We start from the raw sequence: 19,318 nt of genomic DNA, 5'->3' as shown, positions 1-19,318 counted from the left end.
TTCAAGGCTTATCATTTGCCACTACAAAGTCAACGTGACCCCTCAAATTGAGAGAAGTTAGTAAGATTATTTTAATCTCTTATAAAATCTTTAATCGGATTTTCTAATGTCTCTCCTGTTCTAAAAGCTTCCCCTCCCACCCCCCCCGCACCCCACCCCAAAAGGCGATACATCTCTCAAAGAAGGCTGTGGTGTCAACACAGAAGGCAGGGGCTGGAGACGTTGGATCTGAATTTTTTTACAGACCATATGATAGCTGCTTGCTGGAGGATTGGCCCTTAGCCAAGGAGTTAAAGTTACTGAATCCAATCTCTAAGAGCCAAAATCCTCCCCGCTTTCTAGCAAGCAGGCCTTCCTTTCCACCTCAGGAAATGTCTGATATAATGTGCTTCAAACGAGCTGGCTCGCTTCCTGGCTCACAGCTTTCTAGCCGGGTACTTGGCGCAGGCCCCAAGTGCAGAGGCCATGCCCGGGGACTAAATAGAACGTCTCCTTTGGCCAAAAGGGTAAAAAGCAACAAAAACAGAACACATGCAGATTTCTACCCCTAGTTTTTCACAGCCCCATTCGTATGCATTTGGAAAAAAAAAAAACAAAACAAAAAACGTGAGCTATGGTATCTCGGACACCTGGTCCTTCAGAACAGCAAGTTTCGCTTTCGGTTTCAGCCAATGCTATGGCCAGGCCTGATCCTGGTGGGTTCACTCGATGAAAGACGGAGTGTGATGTGTAGCTCTGGGAGTTGTATCATGAGGGACATTAAGAAACTGAAGGCCGTTCAGGGCAGAGTCACCTGTGGGAAATAGCAGGTCAAAGTTTCCAAGAACTTGAGAGAAGTGGGGCCCTTAAGCCCGGAGTAAAGGTAGCGTCCTTTGTTTATTCGATCATTAATTCAACAAATGTTTGTTGACCGAATCCTGTTGAACGAGTCAATCCATTGACCAGTGAAAGATTTCTTGACAACTTGCGATACGCTAGGCACTGTGAGAAGCACAAGTGCTTCCATATGGTCACTTTCAAAAATGTGCCATGAAATCCGGTTGTTGTTGGAAGGAACAAGAAAACAGTAGTCAAGTCTTTTTCACCATGTTTCACTTACATATCTCAAAACGTTGTCAGTATATTTTCGGCAGTGCCTACCAGTCAAGAGAATGGTGTCAGGCTTTTTTCCCCATGGCTTGTAGAACAGCGAACTAGCTTCTCATTGTTCTTGTTGCTCATCCGTCACTACCCTGACATGGTCCCTGTTCCTTGAGGAGAATCACCAAGCTAGCCTCCTCTCCTCCAAAGAGGATTCTCCTCAACCATATAGATCCCTGGCGGATGGTGAGTTCTTTTCTACTGAGCCCTTCTGGCATGCAGAATTGCCCCCTCACCGGGCAGTCCATCCCTTCGTTTGTCAGAAAGCATTTCCTTCTTTTGTTTACACATCTAACCACCTTATTGCTAACATTAAGAATGTCTGAGTCTATACCTCTCGTGGATATAGGCTTGAAGCCCAAATCGTGTCCCCATTTTGGTAAAAGGGCATGCCGTGTGTGGGTGCTAGCGCCCAGAGCTGCTTTGAACAGAGGTCTAATTTCAAACCATTCCATTTGAGAAATAGTCAACTTCTAACCCGCTCAAAAAATCATTTATTTACTCAACATGCCCTATGAGGCACGGGGGCTATGAAGATGGATGAGACAAGGTTCCTGCTTCGAGGAATTTCTATTCTATTGGGGGAAGTTAGAAGTGAAACTAAAGGCAGCAAAGTGTTACACGTGCTGTGATAGAAAAACATAAAACATCCAATGTGGGCCCAAGAGCGGGACAGGTGATTTTTTTTCTAGAAGGGTCAAAAAAGACTACCCTGCCATATGAAAGTGTTAAAGACCACAGAGCCATATTAAGAAATACTAATGATGTACACTCATTCCTGCACTCAGCAAGCATTCATGAAACCCACTGTATCAGTCACCAGAGCCCCCATATGGGCAACTTAACCTCCAATCCTGCCTTCTGAAACTTTTCTTTCTAGATGACTCCAAAGTGACAATTTCTTTCCAAGCCTCCACAGACAGCTCTAGCTCACGTGTTATTCCGCAGAATCCAGTGAATTTACTATTACTGCTGATGTAACAGCACATCAAGCCCACATTTGCCAGCTACTTACAGTTCGTGCTGTGCAAGGGAAGATAGGCAGAAATGGTCAACTCTACTCCCTGGCCTGTGACCACTGAAAATCACCCAGGAGCAAACTTCCATCTCTGCCTGTTTGTCTGTCTGTTTTTCTCTGTCCCTCCCTTCCCCCCTCCAGATCGAGATGGTGGTGCCAAAAAGACAGAAGGAGGCTGGTACCCTGAATCACTACCTGGAGCAGGAATACCTGCCCGCAGGCCCATAATGTGACCAAGTAACACATTTCCATTGTGTTCTCACAGTGATTCTGGTATCGCCAGCCCGGGCAGTCAAGCTGCTCTGAACTAATATGGCAGGCAGCACAAGGATATGCTTTACGACTGTGGGTGGCCTCCGTTACCATGGGAGCTTTCCAGGGCAGTGGTGTGTACTTCCTCATAAAATTCCCAGAAGGCAGGTGAGAAATGAAACAGAGCAGAGCAAGGTTACCCCACAAGGCAAACAAGTGCTCAGGAAGAGGCCACAGGAGCAATGATGGTTCTTTTAATAAAGTTTTCTATGGAAATATATGCATTCTTCTCCAGAAGTGGTTTTACCTTGCATTAGATCTCTCCTTCTCTTTGTTATCCTTTTTTAAACCCTATCATAAGAAGACCATTACTTAGGAAACCCACTTGAATTCTTTAGCCTTATGTAAGGCTATTGGCTCTGAATCAAAGTCCTGGATTCCTATGAACAATAAGCCCCACTGTGGTTTCACATCAATAAAAGCCCAAACGTACAGGAGGCCATGAGGCTTGGCGTGTGCGGTGATGCTCAGGAAAACTAGGAAAAGTTCACTGGAACCACTACCGCCTTTACTGATACAGAACAGAATGGTCTTGGAAGGGTTCCTTTACGTCCCAAACCAAACTAGATTACATCCTCCTATAACCTGTGAGTGAGCTTGGGAAACAGGCCAGCCAAGGGTCCAGCAGGATAGCAGAAGGGAGCTGCTTAGAACAAGAGACGATGGGTAGAGAGAGACTTGAGCTGAAACTCTGCCCACCTGTGACTCAGTTGTCTCATCTGTGAAATGGACATGGTGATGGAGGCTTTATGGTAGCATAGGGCTTCAAGAAGATGCCATAACATGTGGTGGGGCTGAAAACAATACGTGGAAAAACACAGCGTATTTCACGGCTCCCTGGGACAAGCCAACCACCCACTGTCCCCAAGGGCCATCTTGGAATTCTTGAATACATTGGATTAGAGCATCTGAAGTTGGTCCCTGAACTGGGCTGGGCCAGTTTCCCCAGGGTGACAAGTGAACCCCCACCCCCACCCCACCTAGTCACACAGCTCAGAATTTAAAGGAGGTGCAGCCTGTGATGCAATGTGGACTCTTGTGTCATAGGCACGGGGTGTCGAAGCAGGGGCTGACCCTCCAGATCAGAGTCCTGGACTGTCCGGGCCTGCCTTTCTGCTCTGATTCTCTATTGCCAAGTGCATCAGCAATGTGTGTTTCGTGTCTAGTGCACATCACCCACACAGACGGCAGTGCCACGACCTGACCCACATTCAGTGAAAAGGTCTGCCATTGTGCAGGCAAGCTCTGTCTAAGACAAAGGCGCCAATCTGTACGAAGTGTAAGATGTAAGAGTTACGAGTCAACTCTCCTGGGTAGAGTTAAGAATAGAGGCTTGGAGTGAGCACGCGCCGCTGTGAACACCGCTCGGCCCCTCAGAGAACCAGGCTCCTTGTTCGTAAATGGGAGTCAGAAGAGCTTCCTCCACAATGTTGAGGATGAAATGCAAAGCCTTTGGTGTGGTGCCTGGTGCTCTGAGGCGGCAGAGTGACGTCACTGAAAAAGTACAGACCTGGAGTTCGAGCAGCCCGTGCTCCGCCACGCTGTAGCAGCGAGCTCTTGAGACGTCCCCGACCATCCCTAAGCCTAAGTGTCCCCACAAAAACAAAGTAATACCAACCCTGTGGAGTTGTGGTTGCGTAAAGCACCAGCCGGGGCCTGGCAGAGCTGGCACGGAATAAACGCTGTCCAGTTGTGACCGCCAGACCTCCCACTCGTTCCAGCACCGCGACATCTCCCGACTGGGCATGCGCAGGTGATTCCGCGATTCCCCCGTGGGAGCGCTGACCATGCGACGCCCTCCGCGAGCCCGGCTCCCCAGATTCGCGGTGACAACCCTCTGGGCTCAGTGCTGCCAAACTTGGAGTCAGCAACTCTGCAAGACAGGCATCTGTCTCATCTGCACACTCATGTCCGACAGGGCTGTGGGAGACTCAGTTTGACAAATGCTACCAGAAGCAAGAAGCATCCAAGCCATTCCCGATAGCTGTTCTAATTTGCATTTTGTCAATCCGTTGTGCTGTTGCCAAGGCATAAAATAACAATAGTCACTTCCTCCATTTTTTTTTCCCTATTGCTGCAAGACAAATGAAATGAATTATGTCTAAATTCTGCCCTGTGATTAGACTGGTTATAGAGACGAGGTAATAAACTAAATTCCCTGTGCTGTTTTCCTAATGAAAATGTGTCTTCCCTCACTGGCTGCAGGATCCTGAGTTGCTACAAGTTATTAATGCTCTAGACCTCCTCACCTTGCAAAGGGCTGTATTTTGTAAGCTAGACAACAGATCAGGGTAATTGTCTTAGCCTGTGGCACAGTGGCTCTGCCACTTTCCTCTCTTCCCTGGTGCAAGTCACACTGTTTTACCACATGCCTCCCGGGAGCTGAAGACCCTGTCACTGTTAGGTTTCCCGCATAAACCACACCACAGATTAACTTGCAGCAAACGTGTATCTCTTCCTGGCTCTGGCCCAGCTATCATGGGGAAAACTGGGACCAGAATCAACTAGTACTTGTCAATTTATTGGCATCTTTTATAATTTCTACTTCAAAGCATAAGTATGACCTTAAGAGAGGGGGCGCCTGGGTGGCTCAGTCAGTTAAGCGGCTGCCTTCCGCTCAGGTCATGATCCCAGGACACTGGGCTGCCTGCTCAGAAGGGAGTCTGCTTCTCACACACTCTCTCTCTTGCCCTCCCCATCACTCATTCTCTTTCTCAAAAAAATAAAATCTTTAAAAAAAAAAAACTAAGAAAGGATGTCCAAAGGCAATTTTCCTGAATTATGCTGTTTTGAAGGGGTGGTCAGCCACCTGAAATTTCCCAAAGATGTAAATGACTGCTGAGACCAAGTCTAGTTGTGGCCATGGAATGGTCAGCTCCCAATCCACCTTCACGTTCACCTGCAAGGGTCTTTGTGGAGGAGGGAATCTATGGGACGTGGGCCAGTGATTTCCAAATGAGGCTCCAAATCGCCTCTCTGCAGCTTCGACAAGAGAAACTCTGATTTAACCTATTTTATACAGTGGTATACTATATAAAATTCCAGGTCTTGAAAAGATGCTTTCTATGCTTAAAATTTTTTTCTACACTGACCTATGATATCTGAGAGTAAAGATAATGCAGGCTATACAAAAGTCCAAGAGAGCTGAGTCCAAATTTAGTTTTTCTATTTACTGTGTGACTTTGTATATGCTACTTGACTCATATTTGAGTCTCAATTTCCCCATCTGTAAAGTGGGGTTATATGTGAAAGATCTTAGAATACTGAGTTCAGTTCGTTTTTTCCCTTCCCTTAGACTAGATGGGAGGCAGAAAGCCTTAGCATATGATACCAGCTTAAAGTAGGAAACTTTAAAACGGGACCAGGTATAGATATTAATTTCTCACCGTGTGAATATATTATTCCTTGTTTTTCCATTATCTGAAAGACTGTGTGTTCATTTGGGGGGGATGATGGGAATAACTAAAGTAGGACAAATTATGTTTCACTCCACAGCCAGGCTTGAGGGACAAGAAAAGAAGCAGGAATTGGGCCAAGAGTCTGGAACTACACTCAGGAAGGAAAGAGCCCATGGGACCAGCCTGGACCAGGACCATCTGGGCCTGGCAGGAGCCCTGATTCATTGCCCACCCTATCCCCACACCAAAGCAAAGGCGGTGTGCCTAAGGCTCTTCAGGAAGCATCTCAGCTATTAAAATATCCCGTTTGATACAGAAATCCAGATTCAGGACTTCAGTCCTCTCATAGCAACTAATAGCTGTATCTTTCCCCAATTCAGATTACAGCCTACTAAGTGTAGCTCTTAGTAACTCCTTTTAGCTTACCAGATTTTACTGGCTTTTTATTTTGTCACCTTTTACAAATTTGACGAGGTAAACCCAAATATTTGGATACTGGAAGATATTCTTTGCCTGGTAACTATGCCCCTTCTCCACCAAAACACTGAGCGCTTCCCATAAAACTGAGCTCAGAGCACCAGCTTCTTCAGCCTCTTTCCTGTCCTCTACTCTGAGGACAGAAAGGAACCAAGAGGCCAGAAAAGGAGGTTGTGAGGTGATGTGGGAGTAGATGTTGGAGAGGCCTGCAGCCAAGAGGACACTGAGGAAACAAGATGGTGGAGAGAGTGGGTGAGGAGGGGGAAGATGTGAGTCCAGACTGACATTTCTTTTCGGGACCCAGGACTGCTGGAAAACACCACCTTTCTCTGGGAGTTGCCTATAGCAACTGCAGCTTTTTGTTTTTTAAATTTTGTTTTGTCTTAAATAAGGAAAAGAAGCCCCCAGAGAAGAGTGGTAGAATGGTACCTGCCTGCCCCTCCCACCTCCTTCCTAGGGGCTCTTACTAACTCTACAAAGATCTCTGACTAGACTAACTGGGAGGAATGCCCTTTGGGAAAAACTAAATGTCACAAAAGAAAATCACAGCCTCTAAGGAAACCCCCCACTGCTGGTTTTAGGGTGTACTTTAGCCCCTAGGAGATCAGTAAGACTAGCTCCAGGGATAAATAATGCAAGCTGCACAGTTCTTTAGATTATATGTTTTCTGAGGCCAGAGGCTGTATCTAGGATTCTCCTTCATATCCAATTCTTAAAGTAGACGCTTACTAAATGTTTATTGAATGAACAGTGTCTTCTCCTACTTACAAACAGCCAGTCTCTATAGAAACCCCTTTATTGAATCCAGACTTTCGAATACTATTCCAGTCTGCTAGTGTAAGCATTGAGAGGAAAGTGAGCAGACCCAGCCCTGGTGAGATCTCTACATAACCCCTAGTGTAGCCTCCATAAATTTACTTTTAGAAAACAAATGAATCTCAATTTCCTATAGATTTTCTTAGAGGAAAATACTGAAAGGAACACCTTTTAACACTTAGGGAATCCACCTGAGATACAAAATAACCTGGAAATTCATCCATAAAATTTATGGAAATTCCTTAGAAGTAAGGACTCCACAGTAAAAACTACTCTTGACAGGTACAGACAAAGCTGAATATTAAGCCCTCACCAGATATGCAGAAGAGCGAGAGTTTGTAGATAAAGTCCCATCAAGTTAGAAGACCTTGGGAAACAACTTGAGCCATCATGACCATCCCAGAAAAGTATAAAACCAAAGCTATACAAGTTCAAAGTGATCAGCCAGTGTAGAACTGCTTGCTAGAACAAGAATAAATATTCTTCAAAGAAAGATAACATGTTCTAGAGTATCGAAGACATCTCTACAATGCCAAGTGTATCATAAAAAATTACTACACATGCAAAGAAAGAGGAAACTAGAACCCATGGGGTGGGGGGAGAAAAAAAGCAATCGATAGAAATTGAGCTTGAGATGGCCCAAATGCTAGATTTAGCAGATAAGGATTATAAAGTAGGTTTTATGTATTCTTAGAAATAAAAGAAAGTTATTAAAAAAATTAAAGAGAAATATTTTAATGACTGAACAGATAGTCTTAGCAGAGAAATGAAAGCTAAATAAAAGTATGAAATGTAAATCCTAGAATAAAATACAGTAACTGACAAAAAAAATTTTTGTATTAACAGCATATTGGAAAAAAAGATCACAGGGGTAGGGGTAGGAAAGCTGGTGAACCTGAATACATAATAACAAATTTTCCAATCTGAAGAATGGGAAAACTTTTTTAAAATTAAGAGATTCAGAGATCTTTGGGATGATATCAAGTGGCCTACCATACATGTAATAGGAGGCCAAGGAGAGAAAGAAAGGAGCAGAAGAAAGTATTGAAAGGAATATGGGCTTCAACAATGGGAAAACAGGACTTAGTCATTGAATCCCAAACAGGATAAATACCAAGAAAACTACATCTATCAGCTTTATAATCAAGCTGCTGAAAATGAAAGACACTGGAAAAAAATCTTGAAAACAGCCAGAAGGAAAAGCATGCATGATGACTGACCGCCTTATCATTAGGAACAATGTAAGCCAAAAGTCAGTGGAATAACACTTTTAAAGTCCTAGAATAAAAAGTGGCAACCTAGATATCTGTATTCAGTGAAATATGTACTTTAAAAAGCAAGGTGACTCCAAGTTTGGGCCCAGATGGAATCAGAGAAACTGGATTTACCCTCAAGCCTGAAACAAAAAACAGGCCAAATGTATGACATTCATGAAAGAACAGCTTTCAAAATATTGGACAGTGGGCACTGAATGACTATGATCATTGAAAGATGAAAATCAAGTGAAAAAACCCTACAATTGCTCAGCTTTCTGCCTAGAGATTGTTTCCAACCTTCAGTGCAGGGAGGGAGGGCCCAGGTGGAGTTAAGCAGACTCCTTGAGTTGAAAACACAAAGCTTAAAGTGTAGCAAGGACAAAGGGACTAAGGTTCACAGCCCAGAGTAACGAGAGGAGAAAGCTGCGCTGCTGGGAAGAGAGCTCAGGAGATCTTTATAGGTTGCCCACAGTCTTATGTTGAGTATGGATCAGTGCAAGTGTATGAGAAAATGGCCCAAGGCCGAGGAAAGAACTCCCTGAAAGGCTTGGAGGAACAATTGTCAGAGCTCACACAGAACCAGGAATAGTTCTTACCATCGGCTAGAGTAGAAAACATCCTAATTCATGGAACCATAGCTTGGGAACTCAAAAGGGTTTTGTCTCAATAGTGGGATAAAATTAGGTTTAATGCAAATGCTATTCAAGTTCCACCTAATAGAGGCAAGATCAGAAAGAACCAGACTCTTTCCAAGTAATTTAACAGCATCCCAAAATAAAGCAGGAAGATATTTATAGGAATACAAATGCATCCAACAAGGTAAAACTTACAAGGTCTTTCATCCAATTAAAAATCACTGGGCATACAAAGAAGCAAAAATATAAGGCCCATGATAGAGAAAAAAAAAAATCAATCAAAACTCACCTACTCATATGATAGAATTCATAAACAAGAACATTAAGACATATATTTTAACTGTATTCTCTGACTGATAAAGTCAAAGAAGAATTGTTGAACAAACTGAGACATGGAAGATATTTTAAAATATCAAATCAAACTTTTAGCAATGAAAACTCTGATGTCTGAGATGAAAAATACAATGAAAGAGACTAAAAGCAGACTAGAAATTCCAGAAGACAAGAGTAATGAACTGGAACACAGCAACAGAAACCACCCAAAATGAAACACAAAGAAAAAGCACTGGGGAAAAATTAACAGAGCATTAATGAACTTGGGGAAACTTCAAATGGCCTAATATACGTGCAATATACATGCAAACTTCAAATGGCCTAATATACATACAATTGGAGCCTTTCAATGCTAGAAAGGCAGGAGGGACCAAAAAAAAAGTAATAATTGCTGAAAATTTTGCCTTATTTAATAAGAACTGTGATCCCACAATCCCAAGAAGCTCGATGAACACCAAGATCAAGAAACAAGAAGAAAACTATGCAAAGGCCACGCCATCATCAAATGGCTTAACACCAGTGAAGAGATCTCCACTTTGGCAGCAGCAATTAATTCAGTAGCAGGTGATTCTAGTTTCTAGTCTCTGCCCCCGCCACGTTTTCAGAACCAGCATCACGACACCCCCTCAGAGATACCAGCGTCAACTGTCCAGAATCCTCTCCTCAAAGCTTTCTGTCCCAGCTCCTCAGGGCATCTCACCTTCGTGCTCCTGATGCACCAGCAGCACCAACACCAGACAGCACTTACCCCAGGGTTCTCAGTCCAGGCTTTCTAGGGCCCTTCCCCCAGGCTTCTACACGCTGATAAACCCAAACCATCCCTTTGCTCCCCTAGCCCAAGGGATGGAAGCTGCTTCCTATCATCACTACCTCCGTGATAGCTCAGTGTTTTTTTTTCCTGTTTAACCAATTCTGTCTGTTAAATGCTGTTTTAAGTAACAGAGAAGGATGATTACATCTTGTTAGGTAAAAGTATGAATTTTTCAGAAGGATTATATGGAATCTCAAATATGCATAGAAAAGTTAAGTATACAGGCTAAGTAGCCAGAATTGGAATGGGTTGGTTACTGAGCTTTTTCAAATTTGCCCCTCTTTTCTCAACTTTGTGATTTGGAGTGTTGCCAGGTGTGTTCCCAACAGATTCTGCCCAAAGAGTATGTTATAGGGAGACGGGAAGCTAGAGGGGCACAAGGCACCTTCTCCCTTCTGTTCTACTTCCCGCTCATATTAACATCACCCTAATAATGGTTCTTCACTCTATAAGTAGCAGTTGATCCCCAGTAGGTTCCAGTTACCAGTTTGTTGGTTTTTTCCTGCACTCCCCACAGCAGCCTCATTATGCCCTCACAGAAATCTGAGTACCAGCTGGCTGGCATGGTCTCCTGAGGTCTGATTTCCACCTCTGTGGGGTTTTCTCAACTGAATTCTTCTCTGAATTCCTGAGGCCACAGCACCAGAAAGGGTGTGCTCCCTTCTCAAAGGTCTGTTTACCAGCTGTGGGGTCTTTCTTCTAAACTTCTCAGGTGCCAGGGACCAAACTCCCCAGATGTCTGGATCCAAACTCTGCAGTACCTCTCCCTCAAGATTCTAAATTCCATGAATCCCAACTCCTTCTTCTTCTTTTTTTTTTTTTTAAGATTTTCTATTATTTATGTGAGAGAGAGAATGAGAGAGAGAGCATGAGAAGGGGGAGGGTCAGAGGGAGAGGCAGACTCCCTGCCAAGCAGGGAGCCCGCTGCGGGACTCGATCCCGGGACTCCAGGATCATGACCTGAGCCGAAGGCAGTCGCTTAACCAACTGAGCCACCCAGGCGCCCCCAACTCCTCCCTCTGTCCCCACAGCCCGGAAGAAGACAACTACTTCCTGCAGTGGCCACCATTGTGTTATTTTCCACTGGAATCTTAGAGCATAAAGACATCTTAATGAATTACACCAATTCTTTTAATATCATATATGCCACATTCCACTCAGGCTATTTTAACTTTTCTATTTTCTCTTGTCTTATCTCTCCATTTTCAGAGACTTTCAATAAGGGCTAAGTTATAAATGCGTGTCAGTGCGTATGACATGGAAAAGATCTAGAGTAACTTTCATCGTTCTCATGTTTGTTTCACTTTGTCCAAGGGGCATTGTTTTAGGGCAGATGAGCAACTCCCGTATCTCTCATAATTTGGGGGGAAATGAGACCCTAGGAAGCTGTTTCCTTGTCTATAAAATACAACTCACAGAGTTACTATAGATATCTAAGGAAGCACTTCTGTGGAAGCACTTAGTAATCATAACTGCTGTCATACATTTGTTTTTACCACTGTGACCAGCTCTTACTAGATGCTGAACTATACTGGAAATCAGTTAAAAAAAAAAAAAAAGAGTGGGCCTCTGTTTTTCCCATTCTGCTCAACCCTGATCAGCAGTCTACATACCAAAGATCCCTTTTGCCAATGAGACAGAAGCCATTTATTAACATACAGCAAATACTGTTTATTGCAGACTTTCCAGCTGACTCATGTGAAAAAGGCACTATGAAAATTAATGAATCTAGATAATCTCTCTAAATGGATTTATGTTAAAATATACAACATTCTTACATAACATCTGTTTTATATATGTGAAATAATATAACATTTAATGACAAAAATTGTGTTTCCAAAAATAACATTTGTTGAAGGTTAAGTATCTTTCTTTTCTCTACCTAGAATCTTTCACAGGATTAAAATATATGTAAATTAATTGTTTCTTCTTATCAGAAAAACTTGACACAGATAAACACATAAAATGGCCCCAATATCCATTTAACTACTCATATCAATATTCAGAACCGAGGCCTTCATTAAGCAAAATACTGTAATGCACACCAATGCGGGCTACTTTCTGGGACACATTTTGACTGCATCTGATCTCTTTTCCACTTGTGCTTTCTCATATATAAGAACACAATACAGATAATAAGCAGAATATAAACTAAATCAAAATACAGGCTATACAAGGAATTGTGATCAACAGAGCCATGACAAATGAACTGTCTTGGGAATGCTCCATAGGTTTATATTTGCATGTCCAAGGCCTTGTATTTTACAGTTCATTAAATGTTCTGATTTTTTTTAAAAAACTGTTGGCATTAAGAACTTTAAATACATCTAAATATTCTATCATTGAGTATGTCAAAGAAGAGACCTAAGTAAGCAGAGGCTAGCCTAAAGTAAGCTACGCTCTGAATGACAGACACCAGAGTCATGGGCAAAACTGAAATTATTTCGATTTTAAGTCACGGGCAATATCTCTGTTTTGCTGCAGTAAATAAATTCACCGCTGTTAAAAGCTGCCTGCTTACACACTGAGATGGGGGATGAAATAATTAATCCAATGAAAGAAACCTCACCTGGGTAAAGTAGGCAAAATATTTCTCAAGGGCAAAACAGCTATTTAAAATTACTCAGTTTTAATAAAAATAATGGGCCAGGAAACAAGTCCTCCGCTTACTTATGTTTGCATTGTTTCTTTATGGCGATAACTTAAGTATTCTGAGAAATAAGAATCTGACATTCCCTTCATGGCTTCTTAAAACAAAGCATGTTGGAATAATGCCACAAATTTAAATGGAGTTTAAAAACAAATTAGTGACTGCTTCCCTCATCAAAAGACTCCACTCCCGAATCGCTAGCCGCGGCACTGATTTTTTCCTGTCGTCTCCGCATGATTTCTTGCAACTCGGAGCTGCCGCTGTTATCCTGAAAAACAAACATGGTTCAGACAAGATGGCTATGGGTTTGTGCAGGCTGCGGGTCCTGTAATGAAATGGTTCAGGGTAAGAGTCCTTTGTTTTTCTTCGAATATCTCTTGGGGAAAACTGAAGGCTGCCCTTCATATAGAGTGATGCTCCTGGACTTTGCTAATATATCACATTAATCATTTTTTCATTTATGAGGTGTCTGAAGGCAATTCATTCACCATGCCTTTCACTTGGACATGATAAGGATAAATCAATAATGTATGTGGAATGCTCCAGATTCCCTGGGAGAAATAAGATATGTGTACAATAAGCATAATAAGATGGTAAATTATCGAAGAACCCTCTTAAGTCAAGCGAGATCTGCCCTTAGGGGATTCTAAATTAGGCTCAAAGACTGGGCTCAGGGTACAGCAAGCTTGCTTCAGACTACAGGAAGGCTCTGACCCTCTGACCTCATGGCAGCTTTTCTCCTTGCCACGCTCTATCTACCATCCCTGTGCACCCTCCTTATTCTGCTCTCATCAGTTTCTGGCAACCCAGGTGAGTCATCTAAAAGATGGACTAGATGCAAGAGAAGGGTGTGGTGGGAGGGCAGCTGAGGAAGATGAAGAACCTCCATTCATATCCAGAGGAAAGGAAACGAGAGACCAAGAGGAAGTGGGTGGTGAGGGCAAATTACAGGCAGTCTGACTCAAAGGAATTCAGAAATTTTGGAACTTTCTATCATACCCTTGAGAAGGAAATTCATACACTCTCAATAAAGTTAAAATGTGTAATGGTAAAAAAAACTGCCTCAGAAAAGATACAATCCTCATTCATATTCAATATACAGAAAGCTTAATACAGAGTACGCCCAAGATCCACCTAATATGGAACTCCCAAGATCAATGTTGTAGGAAAAGTTTCTAAGAGATAAAAATTTCTCCTGAGAGTGGTTACAGGGTTGCATTCATGAAGCCATTTCACTCTGAGTTACTTCACTGTTGAATTTAGAGGATATACCTGCTAGAGAAAACTATGTATCAATTTTACGCCAAAGCCAATACCCTTTCATTTGAGTCCAAGTATAATTTCATGAAAGCTATTAAGAGCTGTGAGCTATAACAGTTTGAAACTACTACCCGTACACAGCCCATTTTAAGAAGAGTAGGATATGGGAAGCTTAAGGATGTTCAATCTAGAAAACATTTCCTCTCCTCCTTTCCTACCTGCAACTATGACTAAATAATTTTTCTTCAGCATTCTCTCTTTCAATGATTCCTACCTAATATTTTCCCTCTGATTTTTAAATATATAACAAGACCTAAGACCCACAGCCAGGATTTTAAGACCTTGTAACCAGTAGCCTACTAGAATCTCCGAACTAAATATTAAGAACAGGCAAAAGACAGTTGGTTAAGCGACTGCCTTCGGCTCAGGTCATGATCCTGGAGTCCCTGGATCGAGTCCCGCATCGGGCTCCCTGCTCGGCAGGGAGTCTGCTTCTCCCTCTGACCCTCCTCCCTCTCATGCTCTCTGTATCTCATTCTCTCTGTCTCAAATAAATAAATAAAATCTTAAAAAAAAAAAAAAAGGGCGCCTGGGTGGCTCAATTGGTTAAGAACAGGCAAAAGAGTTCTGGCCTCTTAAGGCATTTACTCACTCAGGAAGTGAATGTCCATTATTGTGTCAAAATTTAAATTCCTACAGAAGTAGTTAATGCATATAAAATGAGAACATTAGGCTTTTCATTAAATGTCCAAAAGCATATGTTCCAAGCTTCATGTTAGAGGAGCATTTATGATAAATTAATCTCCCTGCAAATGGTCACTGATGGTCTCCAGTAATCAATTATAAAAGTAGAGTCAAATTTAATTCAGCTCTGTATGAAAGGGAAATTGACCATTATGGACATAAACAGTTGATTTCAGAGCTTTCAATTCACAGTCCACACTCCTGATTAATGCAGACAAACACCAACTTAGGTTGACAAGTCATACCTCTAATGCAGCTTTTTGTACAGTGATTTGGCTAAAGACTCTGGACCCTTCAGGGCAGACTGTCCTCAGTTCCTCTTTGTTGAGAGAGAAAAGTTGTGCACCGTTTAATACTCCAAGACTATTGACAGTCCTGAAAAAACATGAAGAAAGAAAGAGAAATATATTAAAAATATTATCTAGATAGGGGTACCTAGGTGGCTCAGTTATTTAAGTGTCCCATTCTTGATTTCGGCTCGGGTCATGATCTTGGGGTCATGGGATTGAGCCCGGCGTCCGGCTCCGCACTGGGCACTGAGCCTGCCTGGGATTCTCTCTCTCCCTCTCCCTCTGCCAACCCCCCTCCAGCTCATGTTCTTTCTCTTTCTCTCAATAAATAAATAAATAAATAAATAAATATATGCATATATATATATATGCCATAACCTCTCTTTTCTAAGTGTTCCATACAATGAAACTCTTGTAAAATGGTACTACAGTGCTTATTCAAGGCAGTGACAAGAGGGACTTTCATGATGACGACCCTGAGGCTATAGAAGATGATTATAAGGTATCAAAAAGGAGCCAACTGTATTTAGTATCATTACTGCTGAGTACCAATTCCCTGAAATATGGTGTTTCATAGGGGGAACAGATAACTTTCTAGTAACCAGGCAACTGACTAACCAATGTATCTCATTTTCCAGTCATGTGGGTATATGAGTTTATAAAATTCTCTTAAATATGTACTATTGAAATAGTTCCTTGTATCAAATACACATAAAATATTTTCAAATTTTTAGATTGTAGATGAATTGTTGCCATGGGTTTACTAAGGGAAAAGCTCTATTAGGTTATAATCTATGATAGGTAATTTATCTATTTTTTATTTGGCTGAGAATCTATATCCGGCAGCAGAACATTCCACTATATATATACCCTCTAAGGTCTGGGGAGTCCAGCTAACACCTTAGTCCTACCCTGTGTAACCAGATGAGGGCGAAAGAAAGCTACCACCTCAAAACCACTGACAGTTTGTTTAAGGGACCACGGATAAGCAGTCTGATTATCAACTAGAAAACAAAGTAGCACCAAATTATAGTTACTTCTTCTTCCAATTTTTTTTTTTTAGCTATAAATATCTACAGTTATTTCCTGAGCATGGAATAAATGCAGTCTGGCCCCAAATTTTTAAAGAGTCATTTGTGACATCTTAGCGACCAAACTGAAAATAAGGTATATATTACACACAGAAATGCAAAGTATTCCCAGAGAGACTTACACAGGGCTGAACCCCTTCGACTGTAACCATGTCTTCACATCTTCTGGTGTGGAGTCATAAGTGATATTGACAACTGGCACGTTCTGCCGTGGCACGTGGAACTTCTTCTGGGCGGCACTCCGGCCAATGGTCAGTCTGTGGATGAGCTCATCCTGGACTTCCTCCATCTGAGATTTCCTTCCTGCACACCAATACGGAGTAGGTTATTTTTGAAAACCCCTAACACATGTCCCTCTCTCTAGAACCCCAATGCCCCAAATCCTTTGACATGAAAAGGACTTCTAGTGTTCCTATCATCTTTCCTCACTTTGATCCTCACCCAGGACAAATTCCATGATCAATTATTAAAACCACTCCTTGGCTCTTCTCCCTCTTCATTGTATTCACTTGGCAAAACTCCAACCCTTGTTAAATCGAACTTTCTGCTTATTCTGTGCCTGCACCTGCACAGTGAATGTAACACAACAATGCTGAATGATCTCATGTTAAATTCATGAATATGAACCTCAACCAGGCTGTTGTTTACTGACAATCATACTGCATTTCCTTAGGTCCATGGTCTCAAGTGGGGGAAATTCTGACCCTGGGAACATCTGCCAATGGCTGGAGACAATTTTGGATGGCACAATTAGAGAGGAGGAGGAGAAAGGATGCAACTATCAGGCCATGGGTAGAGGCCTGGGCTGCACAAAACATTCTACAATGTACACGTCAGTCTCCTACTACATAGAATTACCCAGCCCCGTGTCAACAAGGCTCAGGTTGAGAATCTGCCCTAGACCAAATAGCTGCCCAATGTTAGACAGGTATTTACTCTCTTCTTTCTCTGCAAACCTCCAAGATTCATTCCCCAATTCTCACCCTGATGACCTCACTTTCCTAATGTCAAATAAAATAAAGAAGTTAGAAGAAAACCTCCATAAGTTCCCTCAGCGGTTTTCCTCACCTACCAGCACCTTCCCCAGGCACTCTGCCTTCTTTCTCTTCCTTTCTTCCTTTCTTCCCTTCCCCTTCCCTACTCCCTCCCTCCCTACTACATTATGGATCAACTGCTCCCACACTCCTAAGGCCCACGCCCCTACATGCGCACTAGATCCCACGTCCTCTGCCTATTTAAATACTTCAACAATAATTTCTCCTCTACTTATCTAGGGTATCCATCTTCCTCTTTTACTGAATCATTTCATCAGCAGACAAAACTATCATTTTGTTATTGTTCCCCTCCCGTTTAAGCCCTTTCTTGACCACATGTCCCTCCCAGATATTGCCCATTTCTCTGCTCCCCGTTTTGTAAAATTCCATGAAAAGCTGTCTATACTAGATGACTCCCATTCTTGTTCTCCAATTTTCTCTTGAATTCATGGCTAAAAAATAGGCTTCGGGTCCCATCCCTCCACTACATTTTGCTAAACCACAATGGTCAGTTCCCAGTCACTGTCTTATTTAATCTACCGGCAACATACAAAGAAGGTGATCATTCCTTAAAACGCCTTCTTCCTGTGGCCTCTAGGACACCATACTCACCTGATTTTCTTCCCGTCTCACTGGCTTCTCCTCAGTATCCTTTTCTGATTCTTCTCCTCCCCCCAGTAAGTAATGTTGAAGCACCCCAGGGCACAATCCTTGGACCTCTCCTCTGCCTGCACTCACTCCATTAATGATCACTGTGCCATTTAAAAGCTGATGACTCCCGGGGCGCCTGGGTGGCTCAGATGGTTAAGCGTCTGCCCTCGGCTCAGGTCATGATCCCAGGGTTCTGGGATCGAGTACTGCATCGGGCTCCCTGCTAGGCGGGGAGCCTGCTTCTCCCTCTGCCCTGCCTCTCTCTCTCTGACTTTCATGAATAAATAAATAAAACATTTAAAAAAAAATTATTAAAAAAAAAAAAAAAGCTGATGACTCCCAAAATTATTTCTCCAGTCCAGACTCTTCCTCAGAACTCTAGACCCATATAAGCCAACCGTCTACTTGATATATTCATTTGGATGTCTATTAGATAGCTCAAATAGAACGTGTCCAAATCTGAACCACTTTTCTTCCTAAAGCTTGCTTTTAGGCTATACTTCACAACTTGGTTAATGGTAATTCCATTTCTTCAGTTCCTCTGGCAAAATGCCACAGAGCTCTGCTAGACTCCCCTTTGTTCTCTACTACGTCCAATCTATCAGCAAACTCTGTTAGTCCTATCACCAAAATATACCAAAAATCCAACCACTTACTCCATTTTTTCTGTGACTAGCTCAGTCTGAGCCACCGGCCTATTCACAGGTTGCCTTCCTTCTACTCTTGACCACGGCAGCCCTTGCTCTTCTTTCTGTTTTCAACAGAACAGCTAACGTGATCTTTTTAAAATGTATGTCAGATACTGCAACTCTCCTGCTCTAAACCTTTCCAAGTAATACAAAGTACTCCCAGTAAAAGGCCTCAGATGACCACTTTCTGAGGTAACTCTACTGCTCTCAGAGCCCTCTGCTCTAGCTCATAATGGCTTCCTTGGTGCTCTTCAAAATTAAGGGCCTCTGCCTAGAATGCTTTCCCCCCACGAATCCACTTGGCTCAGTCTTCCCCTCCTTTAGATTTTCCGTATTTAAAACTGCAACCCCCTCCCCAACAGCACTTCCTATCCACATGGCTTTATTGTTCTCCAAAACCACTTACAATATTCCCTATCAACTCAATCATTTACTTATCTATCTCCTTTCATCAAAATATATCCCTGAAGAGAAAAACGGGTTTGTGCCTGCTTTGTTTGCTTTCCCTGAAATACCGAGAACAGGGTAGGGATTCAATAAATACTCACCGAATAAAGGAATGACTAAGGCATTCTGCTGACTTTTTCAGTGAGAGAGACTTTGAAAAGCATCATATACAAACCCCTAAAAGAAACAGCTAAGAGAATGGAGGCCACAAGAGGAGAAATGATCTGTCGAAATCACAGTATTAATAAGCAAAATTTAGTTAGAAC

The 19,318-nt window shown here is 42.5% G+C and overlaps 1 protein-coding gene across 2 annotated transcripts in view; it reads right to left on the bottom strand.

Annotated features, from left to right (window-relative positions):
- Window positions 1–11,850: 11,850 nt before the first annotated feature.
- Window positions 11,851–19,318, bottom strand: part of EPS8 (epidermal growth factor receptor pathway substrate 8) — a 179,222-nt gene continuing 171,754 nt past the window's right edge. For both annotated transcript variants that reach the window (XM_021690557.2, XM_044915452.1), the window contains 3 exons: window positions 16,354–16,534; window positions 15,096–15,225; window positions 11,851–13,114 (listed from right to left, as the gene is read on the bottom strand). In XM_021690557.2, coding sequence (XP_021546232.1) covers window positions 13,001–13,114; window positions 15,096–15,225; window positions 16,354–16,534 — 425 coding nt within the window. In that variant the 3' untranslated portion in view covers window positions 11,851–13,000. The remainder of the gene's footprint in view (window positions 13,115–15,095; window positions 15,226–16,353; window positions 16,535–19,318) is intronic.

Source organism: Neomonachus schauinslandi, chromosome 5 (assembly GCF_002201575.2).
Source record: "Neomonachus schauinslandi chromosome 5, ASM220157v2, whole genome shotgun sequence".
Lineage (NCBI taxonomy): Eukaryota > Metazoa > Chordata > Mammalia > Carnivora > Phocidae > Neomonachus > Neomonachus schauinslandi.
This window is presented reverse-complemented; position numbering and strand designations above follow the sequence as displayed.